This window comes from Nansenia antarctica (genome assembly GCF_963989245.1).
Source record: "Nansenia antarctica genome assembly, chromosome: 2".
Taxonomy (NCBI): domain Eukaryota; kingdom Metazoa; phylum Chordata; class Actinopteri; order Argentiniformes; family Microstomatidae; genus Nansenia; species Nansenia antarctica.
Genome location: NC_137675.1, coordinates 78,307,003 through 78,329,313, shown reverse-complemented (window position 1 = coordinate 78,329,313; position 22,311 = coordinate 78,307,003). Strand labels below are relative to the sequence as shown.

The following is a 22,311-nucleotide window of genomic DNA, read 5'->3' as shown; positions in this document are numbered from 1 at the left end:
GTAGAAAAATCAATCACTTGGAACGGTGGACAGTTAAACGCCATCAACCTCTGTGCCATGGAATCTATCAAAATGATAGGACTCTAGTTTAAGTATCAATACTGTTGGACCAATGTATGACCCCCAAAGACTAGGACAACTCGCACTCAAACACACACATATACATTTAAATACAGGAATACTATTCAATTACATGAAGATACCTTATTAAAGCAAATGTGACAGAGAACATTATTTTTTGAATGGTTCTCATCCTTGTTACTCGATGCACTTTCATACTATGTGCTTTGTGTTGAAAGATCTTGATGCTCACCGTGACAATGTGTAACCCTGTGTGATGTATCTGAACGTGTCATTGTGGAGCAGAGAGAGCGTGTATGTGGAACACAGTTACTGTATGTGTGTGTGTGTGTGTGTGTGTGTGTGTATGTATGTATGTTCAGTTGACTATGATCCAACTATGGAGTTGTTGTTTTAGTATAAAAGCATTTTGACCAATAAAATAAAAAAATAAAAAAATAAAAAATTCAACATGGCTTTGCTGGTCAGTTTGCTGGTTTCCCACCCCCCCAACAGAAACAGACTCCAACAGGAAACAGAGAGTGAGGCCCAGGATGCACTTTGGCGTTTCTCCTCTTTTGTTTCACCGCTTACTGTGCGGTTATTATTAATTCCTGTTTGCTCAAAATAAAGAGTACCTTTATTTTTAATTATACTCCTGCATCCGTCTACTCTGTTCTACTCTGCACCTGGGTCCAAATACATTATCCCATCGTAACACTCAGGTCCTCAGGTCTCAGTCCACAGGCACACAGGAACAGGGAATCGTGGTCTGTTGGAGGACTCCCACAGTCCTTCATCCAGTAATCCAGGTCCAAGAGATCAGAGCAGAAGCTGATGGGGGGTGAGTGGAAGTAAGAGGGGGGGGGGGCTTGTGTGTGTGTGTATGTGTGTGTGTGTATGTGTCTGTGTGTGTGTGTGTGTGTGTGCTTGTGTCAATCTGTCAGTGTGTGTGTGTGTGTGTGTGTGTGTGTGTGTGTGTGTGTGTGTGTGTGGGGCATGGGTACCATGAGGGGTCATCCCTGGAGGTCAAACGTCCGTACACACTGACTGGAGCAGCAGTAGGCCACGAAGCTCACTGGGGTCCTGAGGAGACGGAGGAGGAACACACCAGAGATGAGGGAGGGGCTCAGATGAAAACACATGTGAAACACTATGGTGAGTGTGTGTGTGTGTGTGTGTGTGTGTGTGTGTGTGTGTGTGTGTGTGTGAGAGAGAGTGAGAGAGAGAGAGTGTGTGTGTGTGTGTGTGTGTGTGTGAGAGAGAGAGTGAGAGTGTATATGTGTGTGTGTGTGTGTGTGTGTGTGTGTGTGAGTGTGTGTGAGTGTGAGTGTGAGTGTGAGTGTGAGAGTCTGTGCGTATGTGTGTGTGACAGAGTGAGTGTGTGTGTGTTTATGACAGCTATAATGAGTACTGTGTCTGAGGTGGCCACCGTGTGCTTGGCTACTTGACTATGGCCCTGCTGTCTCCCAGGTCAGCTGCAGCAGCTGTGGCCTGGTTCTTAAAGGATCCTGCTCTAATCACCTCTGCACTCCATCTCCAAGTGTCATTTAGTCAATTAGACAGCCCCATAAATTACTGTCTGCAGTCTCCCGCCCACCCACGTCCTGTCCTGTCCACTCACACACAGCAGGAGCCTTCGCCAAGCCTGTACGCACTGATTATACACCACAGACTCAGGCCCTGCCAACCACGCTGACACTAACACACACTCTCTCTCTCTCTCTCTCTCTCTCTCTCACAGTAACACACACTCTCTCTCTCTCTCTCTCTCTCTCACACTAACACACACTAACTCTCTCTCCCCCCCCCTCTCTCTCCCTTTCTCTCCTCTCCCCCCATCCCTCCTTCTCTCCCCCTCTCTCTCTCTCTCTCACACACACACTAACACACGCTCTCTCTCTCCCTCTCTCCTCTCTCTCTCTCTCTCTCTCTCTCTCTCTCCCTCTCTCTCCATTTCTCTCCGTCTCTCTCTACTACACACACACACTGGCTTAGTGACAGCTAGGCCTCTGAAGGTATGTGACAGGCCAGAGGATTGCCTTGCCAACAGAGAGTGATTATCTTCCTGGGTTGACGTGGTAGACGACATCAGTGCTGAGACAGGCTGGCATGTGTGAAATAGCGTGCGGCCGGGATGCCAGGGTGTTTTTGTGGGACTCCCTGGTAGGTCTTAACCCCTGTGGCGCCAGCTTAGAGAGGGCTAAGACGAGAGGCGCTAGTGCTGAGACACTAGTGCTGAGGGTGGGGGAAACTACACTGAATGGACACTGAATCACAACTGTAGTAGTGGTCCTTTAGCCATCTGTGTTGCAGTACAACCCGGGCACCAAACAGCAGGTCGGAGTTGCTTTTCCTGTGTCAAAGTCATCCAGTTGCCTATGGAGCGCCTCCAATCTCAACATGGACTAGCATTTCACAGAGGTCTGTTTCATGGGCACTCATACAGGCTCACGCCCGCACACACACATTTTAATCATTTATTTATGTCCACATAGAGACAAGTATACAGGGACACAAATACTGAAGGCACAGATGGGATGCATTCACAAACAGACATGGACAATGTCTTTCACATACAACAGGACAAGACTCACGGGTACAAGTAACACCGTCTCCGCCATATATGGCGGCTGCCAATAATCGCAGAGACAGAGCAATACTTGCTGAGCCTTTTTGCTTCTCCCTTGGACATTCCCAGTAGACGTAGTCCTCTGACAACCAATCTGTGCACATGTCCAAGGCTGCCAAATATAAAGACTAATAGCGTACACCTATAGCCTAGCTCTGAGATGGTATCTACAAGCTGCTGGTATTTCATGACCTTAGTCATGAAGGCTTCCTCTAGGCTTATATCAAAGGTGCACGCTACCTCTAATACAGACACCTCTCTGGACTCTTCATCAACAACAATAACATCTGGTGTGTTAGCAGACAACTGTGAAAAGTGACATTGGTCATTACAGAAATTGAACATAGATGCATTGACACAAGCATGTGTATACATTTTCACTGTGACTGGGAAGTGGAGTGATATGTCCTTTACTATAAGGCTCACAATTCTGTCATGACGTGCTATATACATTCCTTTGTAAACATAACAGCCATTCAAGATATGTGATAGTGTTTCTGTAACCTGTTCTGTGGTGTGGTGCAAGCAATGAGGAACCTGAGTGGAAGGAAACCAAATAGAGAGGTTGAGTCTGGTAGGAAGGACTTGTAATCTGGCCTTGGTTGTGAATATGACAATGTCCTCATCGAGTGCAGTATTTTTTTAGAAAAGAGTGGGAAACAGAGTGATCAGCTGTGGGAAGACATGCCAGTTTTCCCTGGAGTTTCAGAGCAGTCCAGTGTTGTTGTTGTTGATGTTGATGAAGGTCCATGAGAGTCCGTCTGGCCCCTCTAGATGTTAGCTGGTGGCTCTGTCCAGCAAAGGAGGCTGTTGCCCTGACCTGTGTGAGAGGGTCAGATATACAGTTCTCTGAGACCCGAACAGTCTCAGAGTCAGACCGCACCCACTCCAGGGACACCCCGGCTCGGACACAGAGGTCATTCAGGTCTGGCCAATCAGACCAAACTCCAAAACCAGCGGAATGAGTGTCCAATTTTCCGCTGGGTTTCCTCTTGAACCCAAGGAAGTGGGGCTCCGCCCCCCTGGCAACTGGGACCTTCCTTCTCCTCAGGTCCAGGAACATGGAGGAGCGGGCCAGCTCCCTGACGTCCTTGTCGTCGTTGTTAAGCATCCTGAGAAGATGGGAAATTCTCATGCTGGTGTAGATCCATTCTACATTGGGGACCCCTAGCCCTCCCTCCCACTGGGGATGAAAGATGATGTCACGGGTGCTGTGTGAATTGAGTCCAAGCCACCTGCGCACTACGCTCACAGTCTTGTTGTTCATTTCACACAGCACTTTCTGGGGGATGTGGACATTGGAGAAGAGGTGCTGAACTTTGGACAGGGCCACCTGCCTGATGGCTTCTAACTTCATAGTTAGTGGCAGAGGACAACTGTCTACTTTAGCCATCTGTGTTGCAGTACAACCCGGGCACCAAACAGCAGGTCGGAGTTGCTTTTCCTGTGTCAAAGTCATCCAGTTGCCTATGGAGCGCCTCCAATCTCAACATGGACTAGCATTTCACAGAGGTCTGTTTCATGGGCACTCATACAGGCTCACGCCCGCACACACACACACACACACACACACACACACACACACACACACAGTACACACACAGTACACACACAGTACACACACAGTACACACACAGTACACACACACAAACACACACACACACACACACACAGTGGGACGCTGTACAAACTCACAGAGGGTGGCAGTGCAGCAAAGCTTCCCCTGGCAAAGCAGGCCTGTCAAAGGGAATCAAGGAGAGCAGCCTTCCCTTTCAATTAGCCTGCCTGTCCATGCAAACCTGCACATAGTGCCAGCATGGGGAGCTCCACCAGCTGGGGGGAGGGGAGGGGGGGGGGGGGGGCTAGACCAGCCTAACACTACCTAAGCAGGGAGGAGAGGAGACCTGCACTCAGCGCCAGCATGGGCAAGGACAGGGAGCTCTGGAGGAGAGGGTGTCTGTGTGTGTGTGTGTGTGTGTGTGTGTGTGTGTGTGTGTGTGTGTGTGTGTGTACTGGCGGGGGGGTACTTCACTGCTTATTAGACCTTTCTTTTTTCCTCCCTCCCGTCTCGTAAGGACTGCGCTAATTGCGGCCTGTCTGGATGCGACGCGTGTTTCTCCGTGGTGTTAATGGCGGTGGCTTAACACGTCTGGAGTACCTGGGCACGCGGGTGTCTGAGTGGGGGCCGCGGGAGGGTGGACGGCGGGGGGGGTTCCACAACAAACGCAGGGTGACAGGGGAGAACAATGGTGCGAGCGCAGTGACGGATTGGGAAAATGAGCCACCTCAACCGGTTGGAGTGGTGGAGTGGGTGGAGGTAGAGAGGAAGGGTGGAGTAGGTGGAGGTAGAGAGGAGGGATGAAGGTAGAGAAGAGGGGTGGTGTGTGTGTGTGTGTGTGAGTATATATATATGTGTGTGTGTGTGTGTGTCTACTGTTGACTGTAAGCCGTGTCCCTCTAGGGGGGTCTAGTTACCTGCGGTGCAGGGCGGCCAGGGCGGTCTCTCTCAGGGGGAAGAACTTGGGGTAGACGATGGTAAACATGGGCTGGCTACAGCGATGGCAGTGACCCAGGGGGCACTGCAGGAGGTCCAGGAGGCTCCTGGGTAACAGGAAGGGCGGCAGGAGACTCGGCTCTGCAGAGGGGAGGGGTTGGGGGGGGGTTGGAAAGAGAGAGGGAGAGAGAGAGAGAGAGAGAGAGAGAGAGAGAGAGAGAGAGAAAGAGCGAGAGAGAGAGACACAGAGAGAGAGAGAGACAGAGAGAGAGAGAGAGAGAAAAGCCTTTGATATCTTAATGCAGTATTAATAACATTGTTGTTCGGAAAGATAAAAAAGAAAGGGTAAAAGAAAGTGTAGAGGGAGAGAAAGGGGACAAGAAGCAAAGACCTTTACCCAAATGTGACCCTCCCCTCCTGACACTTGTGTCTGCAACAGCACGAAGCACAGAATCAGACAATCAGAATGAGAACTACTTCATGCTGTTGCCGAAACAAGTGTGTGTTGGGCACAGGGCTGACAGGCAGACAGTGGAGTCATGCTTCTAAATTAGCCCGCTTGCGTGCTATTGGTTTTAGACAGACAATAGCATTACAATAATTCCTGTGGTCACAGTGGGGCTTCCTCTCAATGCCTTCACCAGCAGACTCATCTTCTTTATGTGCCTGGTTGCTTGCAACTACAAAGGTTGTATAAAACTAAGAGAGTCAACTCAACACCATCTGATGAATCCATTATCACAGAGAGAGTGTGCCGTTTGACCTATTTGCGCAAAACATCTTTGGAACATCGGTGAAGTGGAAAACCGAGCGAGTGTGAATCTTCTACAGAGGCTTCTTCAAAGGAGGTGTAATGAGACGGTTTGCGATCTTTATTACACCCGAAAAGGTGTGTGTCAGAAGAAAGGCTGCTGTATGTTAAAGAGTTGTTCACGGTGTAGTGGATCAGGCCTGAAGCGGAATAACACAGCATCATCATCACTTTTACTCCTAATTAATAACCACAGAGGTGGAATTAATGTACTGTAACCCAGCACTGTGGCGCAGGTGTTTTATTTTATGTGTGAAACACATGGAGCTGTGTGTGTGTGTGTGTGTGTGTGTGTGTGTGTGTGTGTGTGTGTGTGTGTGCATGTGCATGTGCGTGTATCTGTGTGTCTGGGGGTGTGGGTGTGTGTGTGTGTGTGGGGGGGGGGGGGGGGAACAAACCTCCATGTCTATGCTCCCTCTCCTCAGCCTTGAGGGGCTGGCGGTATATGCCATAGAGGGCCCTCATGGCGAGCTCCTCCAGGGGGACCACGCGCTCTGCCTCTGAGCCTATGGAATTGACCTCGACAGGTAGAGGCACAGTGACCTCGGAGAGCAGCCTACCGTCAGAGACCTGCGAATAACCACACCTGCACAGAGAGTCAACACACAGCATTCACTACCTGCACGACTGGAGAACATTCATTTAAAATGTATGCATTCATCCATTACATGCAGAGAACATCAAAGAGAGTATTAAGCTATAGCTATGAGCAGGCTACATGTAGGCAAGGCAAGTTCATTTGTAAAGCACATTTTCATACACAGAGGCAATTCAAAGTGCTTTACATAAAATAGATATAATATATAAAGGAAAGCGAATAGACAACAAAGAGTATACAAGGCATAGAAATAATAAAAAGTCGCATATCACTGCGCAGAGCAGAATGACATCATGTACAGTAACAGATTGGTGGTACAGAACAGGGCAGTGTCTTACCCCCAGCAGCGGAATTCTTTGTTGTAGATGTATGACGGAAGGCCTTTGAGGTGGACGTTGTTCTCGAGGTAGACATACTGCAGCTCCCGCGAACGACCCAAGTCTGAGAGGGAGTTATAGAGACACACACACACACACACACACACACACACACACACACACACACACACACAGACACAGACACAGACACAGACACAGACACGTCATCAGTCAGTTATCTGTGAGCCATGTCCAGCATCTATAGTTAGGTCCTTAAATATTTGGACAGTGACACAATTTCCATAATTTTGGCTCTGTACGCCACCACAATGGATTTGAAATGAAACAATCCAGATGTAATTGAAGTGCAGACTTTCAGCTTTAATTCAAGGGGTTGTACAAAAATATTGTATGAAACGTTTAGGAATTGCAACCATTTTTATACACAGCCCCCTATTTTCAGGAGCTCAAAAGTAATTGGACAAATGAACATAAGCATAAATAAAATGTTCATTTTTAATACTTAGTCGAGAATCCTTTGCAGGCAATGACTGCCTGAAGTCTGGAACACATGGACATCAGCAAATGCTGGGTTTCCTCCTTTGTGATGCTTTGTCAGGCCTTTACTGCAGCAGTCTTCAGTTGTTGTTTGTTCGTGGGTCTTTCTGCCTTTAGTTTTGTCTTCAGCAAGTGAAATGCATGCTCGATCGGGTTGAGATCAGGTGATTGACTCGGCCATTGCAGTATATTCCACTTCTTTGCCTTAAAAAACTCCTGGGTTGCTTACGCAGTATGTTTTGGGTCATTGTCTATCCATATTGTGAAGCGCCATCCAATCAACTTTGCTGAATTTGTCTGAATCTGAGCAGACAGAATATCCCTAAACACTTCAGAATTCATCCGTCTGCCTCTGTCTTCTGTCACATCATCAAAAAACAATAGTGACCCAGTGCCATTGGAAGCCATGCATGCTCATGTCTTCGCACTGCCTCCATTGTTTTTTTTTACAGATGATGTGGTATGCATTGGATCATGAGCTGTTCCAAGCCTTCTCCATACTTTTTTCTTCACATCATTCTGGTACAGGTTGATCTTAGTTTCATCTGTCCAAAGAATGCTCTTCCAGAACAGGGCTGGCTTTTTTAGATGTTTTTTGGCAAAGTGTAATCTGGCTTATGAATGGCTTGTACCTTGTGGTGAACCCTCTGTATTTGTTCATGTGAAGTCTTCCCTTTATGGTACACTTTGATAATGATATGCCTACCTCCTGGAGACTGTTCTTCACATGGCTGGATGTTGAAGGGGTTTTCCTTTACCATGTAAAGGATCCTGTGATCATCCACCACTCTTGTCTTCCATGGACGTCCAGACTTATTTGTGGTGCCGAGCTCACCATTGCGTTCTTTTTTTCTCAGAATGTACCAAACTGTTAATTTGGCCACTAATAATGTTCCCTGCTATCTCTCTGACGAATTTTTTGGTTGTTTTGCAGCCTAAGGATGGCCTGTTTCACTTGCATTGAGAGCTCCATTAATGCATGTCGTGCATATACAGCAACAGCTTCCAAATGCAAATGCCACACTTGGAATCAACTCAGACCTTTTACCTGCTTAATTGATAACGAAATAATGAAGGAATAGCCCACACTGGCCCATGAAACAGCTTTTGTCAATTGTCCAATTACTTTTTGGTCCCTTGAAAAAGAGGGAGCTACATATTAAAGAGCTGTAATTCCTAAACCCTTCCTTCAATGTGGATGTGAATACCCTTACCCTAAAGCTGAGAGTCTGCCTTTTAAGACCATATTCATTATATAACTGAAACTGGAATATGTTTTGGTAAACAGCTAAAATAACACAAATTCTGTCTGTGTCCAAATATATATGGACCTAACTGTATCTCTCCCTGGAGAGACACTCTGTCATGGGTTCTAAATACTGTGAGACCAATCCCACGGGGCTGTGTCAGTGTAATATCCAGGGCAGCCACAGTGCCAGATGTACAGAATGGATACACAGGACCACACTCCAGTGAACAGACTTGAAAAAGGGCATTTAAGAATGCTACTCCCTCTGCTTGGAAACAACTGCAAAATTACCTGAATCTTGAGTCTGAGACCTGTCCCACAGGACGCATTTAAAGTAGTTCTAAATGACTTGGAGGCAGGTATGTCTGGTTGTAGATGTTTTGACTGATTTATATTGCACCTGTTTCATCCCTGATGTTGACGACTAGTGATGAATACTGATGAGTATTATTGTTATTTTATGACTGTAATTTATTCTCTATTTTCATTAGTGTTCCTACTACTACTACGTAGTTTATGTCTTTTTTTTTCCCGCCGTTCTGTCAGGTGTTTCACTGACCATTTCTAGGCAACTACGGGCGTTAAAAAGGGTGGGACAAGATGCTCACTCATGTGCGTAAAATTTAGAGTTGATTGTGATTTATAAAGGGAAGCAGGCGTGGAACTTGCGCACGGCAAATTCCGCTTGCGTGCGCACCGTTTTATAAACCCGAATGTTGGTGTGCGTAAATGTTCTTGCTTTGCGTACGTAGGCAAGCTTTTTACGCCAGTTCTACGAAAAGCTTTATAAATGAGGCCCCAGAAGAGGCTGGGGGAGGTAGAAATCAGAGGATTAGAGGCTCATTGTAATGTATGGAACGGTATCAAACACGTGTTTGTGTCACGGATGGTAAAGACTGTATCTACGACTATGTTTGTGTTTACCATTCCATTCATTTACAATGAGCCCCGTCCTCCAATTTGTATCTTCCACCAGCCTCCCCTGGTCTTATCTTCTATGACATACGCCACTTAGCTGACACTTTTATCCAAAATGACTTCCACTGTAGTGAGTGCATGTTCTTCAGCATATATGGTCCCAGAGGGAATCGAACCCACAACCTCAGCGTTGTTAGCGCCATGCTCTACTAACTGAGCCACAGAGGACCACAGACTAGACGTTCCATGGATCCTTTGGATGTGAGGGTTCCTGAGCGGTCTTCTACAGTCAGTCAGTAGTACACACTGCTAGTACAGTAGTACACACTGCTAGTACAGTAGTACACACTGCTAGTACAGTAGTACACACTGCTAGTACAGTCGTAGTACACACTGCTAGTACAGTAGTACACACTGCTAGTACAGTAGTACACACTGCTAGTACAGTAGTACACACTGCTAGTACAGTCGTAGTACACACTGCTAGTACAGTAGTACACACTGCTAGTACAGTCAGTAGTACACACTGCTAGTACAGTAGTACACACTGCTAGTACAGTCGTAGTACACACTGCTAGTACAGTCGTAGTACACACTGCTAGTACAGTCGTAGTACACACTGCTAGTACAGTCGTAGTACACACTGCTAGTACAGTAGTACACACTGCTAGTACAGTAGTACACACTGCTAGTACAGTCGTAGTACACACTGCTAGTACAGTCGTAGTACACACTGCTAGTACAGTAGTACACACTGCTAGTACAGTCGTAGTACACACTGCTAGTACAGTCGTAGTACACACTGCTAGTACAGTCGTACACACTGCTAGTACAGTCGTAGTACACACTGCTAGTACAGTAGTACACACTGCTAGTACAGTCAGTAGTACACACTGCTAGTACAGTAGTACACACTGCTAGTACAGTCAGTAGTACACACTGCTAGTACAGTAGTACACACTGCTAGTACAGTCGTAGTACACACTGCTAGTACAGTCGTAGTACACACTGCTAGTACAGTAGTACACACTGCTAGTACAGTCGTAGTACACACTGCTAGTACAGTCGTAGTACACACTGCTAGTACAGTCGTAGTACACACCAGTGGCGGCTGGTGCTAAACATTTTGGGTGGGGCACAGCAGTGTTTCCTCCAGGATTTTTCACATTAGTGGCGGGGGGGTCCTCTTTCGCGCGCGCAGCTCGTGCGATTTTTTTTCCCGCGTGCACGATTTTTTTTGCACGTGCACGCGCACGTTTACCCGTACCTCCGCCGTTCTGTTCGTGGTGATTTTAGAGGCAATAGATATTTTTTTTTTGATTATTACTAACACCAGAAGACAAGACATACAAACTGTGGTGAGCTACATTGCTTGTGTAACATTAGCTAGTAGCTATCCATTTTTCACTCATAGACGGCCGGAAAAGTGAACAGAAATACAATGCTGACTTACGGTGGTATCTTGCGGCTGTCTTCACAAAGAGCTCCAGGATGCTTTCGCTTGAGGTGCTCGTTCATTGCAGATGTACTCCTGTGATAGGCCATTTCATTTCTGCACAGTTTACAGACCACCACATTGTTTTATTTTTTTGTAAAAGCCGGAAATTGCAAAACGTCACGTTTGACGTCAGACTTAACAACCGGATATTCAGGACGCACATTTTTGCGCCCCGGCCTAGAAATAGGAGACAGCCAATTGGAGCGCTGCTATAGCATTGACCGGCGCCCCGACGCCTCCCCCTATGTATTTTAACAGTGAATTCTACACACACACAGATAAAATGTTTATTGTATTGGAGGATTTTTAATGAATGCTGATAGGCGCCGACAGAATATCAGCCGCATTTTGTGAATAAACAATGTTTATTTAAAAAAAAAAGTTTACAAATCGCAACTAGGAAGTGAAGGTGGGGAACTAGGAAGTGAAGGTGGGGGCGGCGCCCCAGCGCCCTCTATCGGCCAGCCGCCACTGGTACACACTGCTAGTACAGTAGTAGTACACACTGCTAGTACAGTAGTACACACTGCTAGTACAGTAGTACACACTGCTAGTACAGTCGTAGTACACACTGCTAGTACAGTAGTACACACTGCTAGTACAGTCGTAGTACACACTGCTAGTACAGTCGTAGTACACACTGCTAGTACAGTCATAGTACACACTGCTAGTACAGTCGTAGTACACACTGCTAGTACAGTCGTAGTACACACTGCTAGTACAGTAGTACACACTGCTAGTACAGTAGTACACACTGCTAGTGTCTCCTGTCAGGCACATGGCAGGTCCACGTGAGGAGCAGGCTCTCCTTCCACCTGAGCTAGCTCTCACATTAGCGTCAACGCTAGCTAGCGCAGTAGAATATGCACGGCTGACTGTGGCACCACACTCTGCCCTTGATGTAAACCTGAGTCGATGTTATCCTTGACTGTTCCTCTGGCAACGATGTAGAGATAGGGGAGGGAGCCTTTGAAGATGGGAGGATGGAAGGCAGAGCGGGGGGGAGAGGCGAACCAGGAAGAGGAGAGGTAACACACACACACACACACACACACGCACGCACGCACGCGCACACACACACACACACGCACACACCTAACGCCTACTCTGCCAACACTCATATCTACATCCCAACCCCCCACCCGCCCTTATTAGCATGCTAGGCTCATTACCCTCCTCCAGGAGCAGGGTGCCCCCCGCCTCACCCAGCCCACCCCGGCCCCCCCCAGGCTCCCTCTCAGCACCGAACAGTTGGGGGGCTCATCACACCTGCATCTTCACCCCGGGGTAACAACCACTCGACCGCTTTCATTACCGCAATTACCCTGCTCAGTCCATTATCCCGGGCCCACAGGGTTCAGCAGGGGTGTGACGTTGCAAGGATGGGGCCTGGGAGAGGAGGGGGGTAGGGAGGGAGGGAGGGAGGGGAGGGGGAGGTGAGGATCAACGCCAGGCAATCCATCATAAAGGTGGCAAGCAAGGAGACACTTCGGCAGCCCTTCTCCAAATGACTGCTATTATGTCAATGAGGAGAGATTACTAAGCCATTGTAACGGTGCTTATTTCAGGATATTAAATATCGGTTCTGTATCGGCCAAAGGGTGTCTACGTGTTTGTCTTTGCTTGTGTGCCAGCTTGATGTCAACTGTGTGTGCCTAGGCACCAAGAGCAGAAAAGCGGGTTATCTACACGCTTCTGATCTTCTGGGTGTGTGTGAGGTAAGAGGATTCCTTCTGGTGCAGGCTACACACACACACGCACTCACACACATGTATGAATGTGTAAGGGCATTCAGACACATTTCCACCAGCAGGCATGCATGTTCCAGCCAGAAGGCCCAGATCAAAAGGGCCCGGGACCTGGGATGAGCACACCAGATCCCTGGGTCAGGCTGGGCCTGGATGGGTCTGGATGGGCCTGGCTGTGGCCTGAGGCTGGATGGGCCCCGCAGACACAGCCTGGCCTGGGACTGGGCCTGAACCCCTGACGTCACAACATTAGCATATGCCACGCACATGGCAGCCTAGCAAACAAAGATCACTCTGTAGTAGAGAGAGAGAGAGAGAGAGAGAGAGAGAGAGAGAGAGAGAGAGAGAGAGAGAGAGAGAGAGAGAGAGAGAGAGAGAGAGAGAGAGAGAGAGAGAGAGAGAGAGAGAGAGAGAGAGAGAGAGAGAACCGAAGAACACAGAGTTACCCCCCGGTGGCTGACCTGAGGAGACAGAAGCCTGGGTGGTTGGTGTGTAACTTGGGGGGGGGGTATCCTTCAGCATCAACTCCCATGACAAAGTAATCAATGGAGCACCATGACTCATTACAGCACAACGTTTCACAGGTGACATTCAATCAACCCTATCAATATGAACACACACACACACACACTCCTATGGCAGCACTCTGTAATTAAATGCTCTCGAGAGGAGACACAGACATGAGACAGACAGATACACACACACACACACACACACATATACACACACACAGAGAGAGAGAGAGAGAGAGAGAGAGAGAGCTAAAGCTGTTGAGAGTTTGAAACCCCCCAGGATGAGAAGAAGAGTCTCACTCCTCCTACCCTGAGGCAGTCGCATTCTTTCAGAAGAAGTCGACGAATGGGAGTTACTATAGAAACAAGGGTGCCGCAGGGAAACCAGCTATATTGATCAGGGACTATTAAGATCTCAAACTGCATACAAATAATCCAGCGCTTCCTGTTTTGAACCCCTGGGGTTGTTGCTGTTGGTTTACATGGAGAGACTCCATTCATTTATCATCTACAAAGCACAGCCTTTACACCAACCGCTAATACTCAATCATCTTAAATCTCCAAACACTCTGAGAAGTTCTCTTCATTGAAGTGTTTGGATGAGTAGCTGTCTATCTCTGAGGGGTAGTAGTGGTGTGGCCAAGAGGATAGTGAGTTGGACTGGTGATCAGAAGGTCATCAGTTCTGGGAACATGGGAACACCGTGCTAGGAACTTAACCCTAAATGACCCCCCCAGGGAGACTGTCCCGGTAATCTCTAATGTAACCATTTTGTCCCATTTTGGACAAAATGGTTAAATGTCCAGTGTGAGCTGTGGTTCTGTGGTGCTGTGGTTCTGGGGTTCTGGGGTTCTGTGGTTCTGTGGTGGCCAGGTGAGGAGGAGTGGCGTCCACATGCCTGGCACAGAGTAAAAGACGTGTCGGAGGTGCGGGAGCGTCTCTCTGGCCTTTGTTCTGCAGCGTATCCTCCCTTCAAAGACTTTCCACTGGCTTCAGAATCATCAGGAACAATAAAACACATCCCGCCTGCTGGCCAGCTGGCTGGCTGGCTGGCCGGCCGGCGGAAGCTGTGATGAAGCCAGGCAATATGGGAATAGAATAACAGATCTGAATCGTATCGTGGTACATGCCATCTCGATTGGAAAGAAGTTGTCAATGGAAGTAGGGGCACAATGAAGTGCCTGAAACGGAATAAGCGACGCCCCACCCGCCCCCTCACGATCCAATCCCCAGATAATGGATAATATGCCTTCAGACTGTGGAACTGTAAATAAAAGGCCATTCAGGTGACTGCATTAGCTTTCATACTAAATGAATAAGCTACTCACATAACCTGAGCACCGACACCGTTTTCATGATTTAGGTAGAGAGAGAGGAGGGTATATAACTGAATAGGACAGTGTGTCCGTTCAGGAAGAGAAATCCGGCACTTCACTGCTGACCACGTACGACAGCGCCTACGCCCCGCTGCTGATGACATACTGTAGAGCGGTAGTGTAATTACCTTTAAAACCTTTGATCCCTGAACTCCAGTTTGACCCCTGACCGCAGTTTGACCCCTGATCCCCAGTTTGACCCCCCCCCCCACCCACCCACCCACCCGTTCCCCAGGCGAGGCTCACCCAGGGGCAGCGAGGTCAGGCGGTTGTCGGACATGGAGAGCTGGTTGAGGTGCAGCTGACAGAGCTGGCGGGGGAAGCCCCTCAGGTGGTTGTCGTCCAGGATCAGAAAGTGCAGGGACTGGCACTGGTGCATCCGCTCCGGCAGGCAGGCCAGCAGGTTCTCTCTCACGTTCAGGGTCTCCAGGTCCCGGAGGTCCCCGATCTCTGCAACCCAGCACACACACACACACACACACACACACACGCATGAGGACACAGACACACAGACACGTACGCACACATGGAAACACACACGCACGCACGCAAGCACACACACACACACACACACACACACACACGCATGAGTACACACACAAGGACACACACACAGACACGTACGCACACATGGAAACACACACGCACACATGAACACACGCAAGCACACACACACACACACACACACACACACACACACACACACACATTATACAGTAGCTACCTCACACTGATTGAGGGACGTACTGTGCTAACCCTTGAAATAGGGGTCCCGTGTTGATCAGCCGTCCACTCCCCAAATGTTGAGAGAACAAAGACGCTGTGCCGCTCAGCGGAACATGTGTGCCAGTCAGAGGGTGTGTTCTGTGTGATTGTGATAGGAACCTGAGCCCAGAGTGAGTTAACAGGGTGGGTGATGGGACCCCCCCTGTGGAGAGTGTGTCCACGGAGAGAGATAAAGAGCAGGTCTCCAGCTCATTAACTACACTAATGAGGACCAGAGAGAGAGAGACAGAGAGAGAGCGAAAGAGAAAGAGAAAGAGAGAGAGAGACAGGGAGAGCGAGAGCAACCGGTGTGTCAGAAAGGCCCTCAGGATAATCAAAGATTTGCATTCTGCTGCTATTGCTACTGATACTATTGCTGCTCTGGCTGCTATTGTTGATTGGTGATGTTGTTGTTTTTATATCCTGCTTTATTCTATTATTAGTGTTCCTACTACTACTACGTAGTAGGAACAGTATTGTTATTGGTGGTATACTTCTTATTATTATTTTCCTTGCTTTGGTCAAATAGCTCAAAAAGTCCCTGACCAAAAATGATATGAATTTGCATGTCACAACTAGAGAGCATAAAAAAATCACTTAAAATCAACTGTAAGTCTGATCGGTCGAAAGAATTTTCAAATTCTCATAGATTTTGCTCTGCTTGGTAAAGTCCCTGACCAAAAATGCTATAAATGTCCATGATTAAACCATAGGTGGCGCTATAATAACAAATCTTCTTCTAATAACAAAACTTCACAATGCTGCCATTTCTACCCTGTTGTATGAAAATGTATAAAACTTGGTAAATAATTATGTCTTTCCTAATAGGGAACATATTTGCCTCAAAAACCCATAAAGTCTGCCATGATGGATTTTTCTGCAGGTGGAAAATTTGGCTAAACTTAAAATTAACTGTACCGTAAGTCAGATTGGTCCGAAATTGTATGAACATGCGTGGTGCACATCTCTCTATAGGGGGTTAAAGGATAAGAGATCCGTTTAAAGATATCTGAGAAAATGATATGAAAAGGAAAAAAAGAAAAATAATGTTATTTGATTTCAAATGCTTTGCCCTGCTACGTCAATATTTAAGGCAGTCGACAGGCTAATAGAGGGCACTACAATGTGTTACTATGTCGAAGCATTTCAATATCAGATATGAGATATTTCAGATAACTCAAAAAACAGGCCTTTGAAATGTGACCATTTTGGCTAAAAGCTAAGGCTAATGCTAATATAGCACTTTAAAACTAATCTTCTCATGACCGCTTTACCTGATTCAGTCAGATGGGGGTGGCATACTATGCTAGGCTGGCAGATTATAGTGTAAACACAAGTAGTGAAAGTAGTGAAATGCTTGACATAAACTATACAACTGGGGAAGGTTAATCCACAATGGATTTTCGTATTTACGCTTAGTGTATATTATCATCATAGCATAGTAGCCTATGTATATCAGGCCATAATTAGGTGACTACACCTACCTTACAGGCATGTGGTCCTAGGCTACTTCATAATATTCAGGACCACAACTGAAGATGTGTCGTACTGGTGGCACCACGTGATCATTGCCAAATTCCACTCCACCCAAGAGGACATCTCCAACTCCACTCAGTCAATTGTTGTGCTAATTATTTAGGGATTTTAACATCTAGTCCTATTAAGAATCCATAGCTTAGTATATCATGAGTTCAGCTTGGCCCATATTAGGTGAGTGGTCTACCCCCCTGTCTGTAGGTCTACCCCCTATCTGTCAATCTACAACCTGTCTGTAGATCTACCCTGTGTCTGTCAATCTCACCCCATTTATGGTTATATCTGTAGGAACATGCCCCATTGCCGCTTGCGGTTATATTTGAACTTGTATTCTGCTGCAATGCCAATGTAGAAGGAACCTGAACCCAATAATTGTACTCTGTGTACCTGTACATTGATGTAATAAAAGCAATTCAGATTCTGAGAGAGAGAGAGAGAGAGAGAGAGAGAGAGAGAGAGAGAGAGAGAGAGAGAGAGAGAGAGAGAGAGAGAGAGAGAGAGAGAGAGAGAGAGAGAGAGAGAGAGCAGGTGGAGAAAGAGGCTCTCCTGTGGCACTGGACAAAGGGGTAGAACAAGCATGTGCTTACACACCGGCTTGAGTCCTCTATCGCCCTCTGTTGTCAAGACGAGTATTTACAGTGCGTCTGATAATTGAGTGTCTACGCTGAAGACAATCCTACCCCGAATGGTTTTATTGAAAATCTTCACTCTGATACAGCAATATACACTCAGCGAGCACTTTCATAGGAACACCTATACACCTTCTTATTCATTCAGGTGGTGTAATGGTGTGGAATGTTTTCTTGGCACACTTTGGACCTGTTAATACCAATCAACCATCGTTTGAATGCCAATGCCACTGAACATGACAATGAGTTCAGTGTTCTTCAGTGGTGGCCTTCCCAGTCACTGGATCTGTATCCAATATAACACCTTTGTGATGTGGTAGAACGGGAGATTCAAAGCTTGAAAGTGCACTGGAAAGAAAATCAGCGAAAATCAGCGTGAGATGTTATACCTGGAGGAAGGAATTTGAGCTCGTTGTTGGCCAGGCTCAGGTACCGTAGAGACCTCAGTCTGCCGATCTCAGGACAGATGACCTGCAGAGCGTTGTCACTCAGGTCCAAAAACTGGAGCTTGGCCAGGTTTCCTATAGCTGATGATCACACACAAGCACCAGAGAGCCAATTATACCAATGCCAATTATGACAATCAGGGGTGTCAACTTTATGGCGACAGGGGGGTGGAGGTGTGTGTGATATAAATATATCATGTGATATATATATAAAAATGTTTCAACCCCCCCGACCTGTTGTTTCTACCTCTTTTGGGGGGTTCCAAGTCTTAATTAGCGGCGGGAAGATGTTGGCAGCTAGAAGACAGGTCTGGATTTGCTGAGGAGGGCCGCTGGTCACCGCCAGCCCCAGTCACAGACACACTACAGCCCAGAAATAGCCCTGTCTGACAGTGGCTGGGGCCGAGGGGGGGACTGAGTCTGTCTGTGGACCCAGGCTAAAGCTTCCACAAACAGATACTCACTGTCTTCATTGGGCCCGGACAATCAACAGGAGGAAGCCACCCTCCAGAGCTTTAGTGAGGTGTCTTGGTACAGGCCTTGCTTGAATATGTGACACTGCTGCATAGAGCTATACTGTAACCTCATCCTTACAGTCCCTGCTGCCAACACTTTGTACTTGGGATTGAACACATTGTAGTAGTCACTGTGGGTGTGTGTGTGTGAGAAAGAGAGAGAGAGAGAGAGAGAGAGAGAGAGAGAGAGAGAGGGGAGAGAGAGAGAGAGAGAGAGAGAGAGAGAGAGAGAGAGAGAGTGAGAGAGAGAGAGAGAGACAGAGAGAGAGAGAGAGAGTGAGAAAGAGAGAGAGAGAGAGAGAGAGAGAGAGAGAGAGAGAGAGAGAGAGAGAGAGAGAGAGAGAGAGAGAGAGAGAGAGAGAGAGAGAGAGAGAGAGAGAGAGAGAGAGAGAGAGAGAGAGAGAGAGAGGAGACAGATAAAACTCTTAGTGAGATGTTATACCTGGAGGAAGGAATTTGAGCTCGTTGTTGACCAGCGTCAGGCGCCGTAGAGACCTCAGTCTGCAGATCTCAGGCCAGATGACCTCACTCAGGTCACTCAGGTCCAATGAGGTCCGATTGTCACTCAGGTCCAGGAGCTTGGCCAGGTTTCCTGCAGCTGATGACCACGCACAAGCACCAGAGAGCCAATTATACCAATGCCAATTATGACAATCAGGGGTGTCAACTTTATGGCGACAGGGGGGTGGAGGTGTGTGTGATATAAATATATCATGTGATATACAGTATATATAAAAATATATTTATATTTTGTTATTTACAATATGTTACAATGTTGCAATTAACCTCGTCGTTTGGGCGCCGTGGTGACCGCTCGGACCCCGAAACTGGTCCCACTTGGACTGACGGGGGGGAGACCGCCCTTAGGGGCCACGGCCGGGCCCTTAGCGGGCTGCTGCGCGACAAGGGCCGGAGCGGATGCTGCAGGGTTGTGGTTGGCCTGTTGGTTTGTGGCTCTGGCTTTGAGCTCCTCTGCCCAGGGGGGGGGGGAGGGCTTGTCTCCCATCTCTGGGGGTGGGAGGAAGGAGAGGGCGGGCTTTGGGGCGGTGGGGGGAGGGCCAGGGGGCTTGGGGGCAGGTGCTGCCGAGTACTGATTGGGTAACAACAAGGACGTTTTTATTAATTGGTTCTTACACAGGATATCCTGTTGCCCAACAACACAGATGGGGCTTAGTAATGATCGACAGTTGAGCTGTGTCCCTTCTGTGCAATAGCCCTAAAATTCTACCTGAAACATTCTCAGCATTTCCTTAATCTAATAAACTAACTATAGGTTTGTCTTTTTCGAGGTGCAGTCTTTGAAAGTTAAACAGGCAGCCTCACGTAGTTCATGGCTGCATCCAATCTACGCTTCACCTTCTTAACATGTGCCTGAGGGAGAGAGAGACATGTCACTCAAATAAAAAAACAAGTGCGTTACAATGATCCTGCTATTTCTACCTCCACCAGCCTCCCCTGTTACAAGCACCAAGAACAAGCTACAAAACAACACTTTAAACATACCAACTATGTGTGTATGTATGTGTGTGTATGTGTGTGTGTGTGTGTGTGTGTGTGTGTGTGTGTATGTGTGTGTGTGTGTGTGTGTGTGAGAAACTTTTTCTCACTGGCATATTTGTGTTACAGCTCACCTATTACAAGTGAGACGATTGACAATATAAAAAACATGCTTGCACACACATATAACTTACTCACACACAAATTATTACAGAAATGATTGAGAATAGAGACATGGTTGACATTAAACTAGCTGTTGTACCCTTTAACATTCGCTAACTAGCTTGTTACAGTTAGCTTCACAATCGCGAGTGACGTTAGGTCCGGTTTTTCACTAAAATAACATTTAATTAGAACATGTTTGTACTGACAGAACATGACATGAACTTGTTCATTAATATATGACATTTGAACCAACAGTATTATGGCGTTTACATTTTGTTTAACCCACCTGAATGAACGACGGTTGGAAGTTGGTTTGAACGTGAACTGAACGTGACTCCGTGGCTTGTTGAGGGGCCGTTGCTAGGCGACTAGTCAGAGCAGAATCCTCTGTCCCGCTCGCGAATTTGCGAAACCTAGGATGGTATGGGGAAGGCAGGGCAATACCGCTACCTGATTGGTTGGCGAAAAACATGTTTATTGACTGGGCAACACAGTGTGGTTAGGGTTAGGGTTAAGGTTAGGGTTAGGGTTAGACTGTCCCTGTAATCTCTATGTGTGATGTGTGAGACCAGGCTGTTTATTCTGATAATAACCAGCTTGTTAACATTCAATTTGTCACATTGTATACCCACAAATACATGTCAGAACTTTAGGAGTTGTTTAAACTTGAACTCTGTATTTACACTGTGTTGCCCAGTCAATAAACATGTTTTTCGCCAACCAATCAGGTAGCGGTATTGCCCTGCCTTCCCCATACCCCATTTACCGCTCGAGGACAGGCTGGCTGTGGGGATGGAGCGGGAGGATGTTGACTTACTGTTGGCGGATTTGCTGAACCTAGGATGGTAGGGGATGGTAGGGGATGGTAGGGGAAGGTAGGGCAATACCGCTACCTGATTGGTTGGCGAAGCACTCGTGAAGAGCCCCCTCATTGGCTGGCGAGACTCCATTCTATCCTGTTATCATATACCAAATGGTACTGTATATGTTGGGATGTGTTTTTTGATAAATCCCAAATACTTTTTCAGTAATTATAAAAATGTCATTAAATAATTATTATGTAGTCGTATTAACCCTCCGGTTGTGTTCATGTTTGCCCCCCCATCCTTGGTGTTCCCGGTCTAATTAGACCGGTCTGATTAACTGCTTCATATCTCCAAAAACGACATGGTCAAATTTGCTAAATTTGGTACCTGGTGAAAGCTGAGACCTGTGAGATGTTAAAAAATGAACATAGATATGACCAAATTACTGTAATGTGACTAAATACACAGTAGAAATTGAATATTTCATTTCCGTTTTTGAGAATTTCAAATAAGAAGGCCAGTTACACCCTGAAACTCTATATAATATCAAACGCTTTCATAGCGTCGAGCGAGATGGCCGCTGTTGGATTGTTAGAATTCGCATAAACCACATAATATTTATAAGGCGCCTCACATTATCAGAATAATTTCTACGTCTAATAAAGCCCACTGGGTCCGGATGGATAAGTGACCCAAGTGTTTTATCTCATCTATTAGCAAGTAAATTAAACCATAAACTGGAGAATCAAGACTGGTTAGATGAACTAAAATGCACACAGGTTGAAGAGGCATGGCTAGGTTTCAAAACCAAATTCCTAAATATTATTGACAGTATAGCCCCCATGAGAACCACCAGGGTTAAAGCCCGATCGGAACCATGGATGAATTCGGACATTCTAAATGCTATGAAAGTCAGAGACCTAAAATGCTCTGAAGTTCAAAAATGCAAATCAAAATTAGTGAAACACTTAAACGAAGATCACAAAACCCACTTTGAGAAAATTAAAAAACAATGCAACAAACTATGCAATCAGGTAATTACCATGACCAAATCTGCTAAGAAAGAATACCTCGATAACAAAATCGAAGAAAACTTAAACAAACCACGTGACCTTTGGAAGCTACTTAATAACCAACTAGGTTGCAGTCAAAAACTCAAAACCAGGTCTACAAACATCAGC

General features: G+C 46.8%; 1 protein-coding gene across 1 annotated transcript; it reads right to left on the bottom strand.

Moving 5' to 3' along the window:
* Positions 1 to 1,076: 1,076 nt before the first annotated feature.
* On the bottom strand, positions 1,077 to 19,994 carry LOC308150672 (uncharacterized protein; the record flags this gene model as incomplete). Its single annotated transcript, XM_080523477.1, has 9 exons — positions 1,077 to 1,146; positions 5,168 to 5,325; positions 6,424 to 6,583; positions 6,934 to 7,036; positions 15,018 to 15,221; positions 18,091 to 18,228; positions 19,105 to 19,260; positions 19,449 to 19,806; positions 19,986 to 19,994. The coding sequence occupies 9 exons, from the start codon at positions 19,992 to 19,994 to the stop codon at positions 1,077 to 1,079; spliced, it is 1,356 nt and encodes a 451-aa protein (XP_080379603.1).
* Positions 19,995 to 22,311: the final 2,317 nt, after the last annotated feature.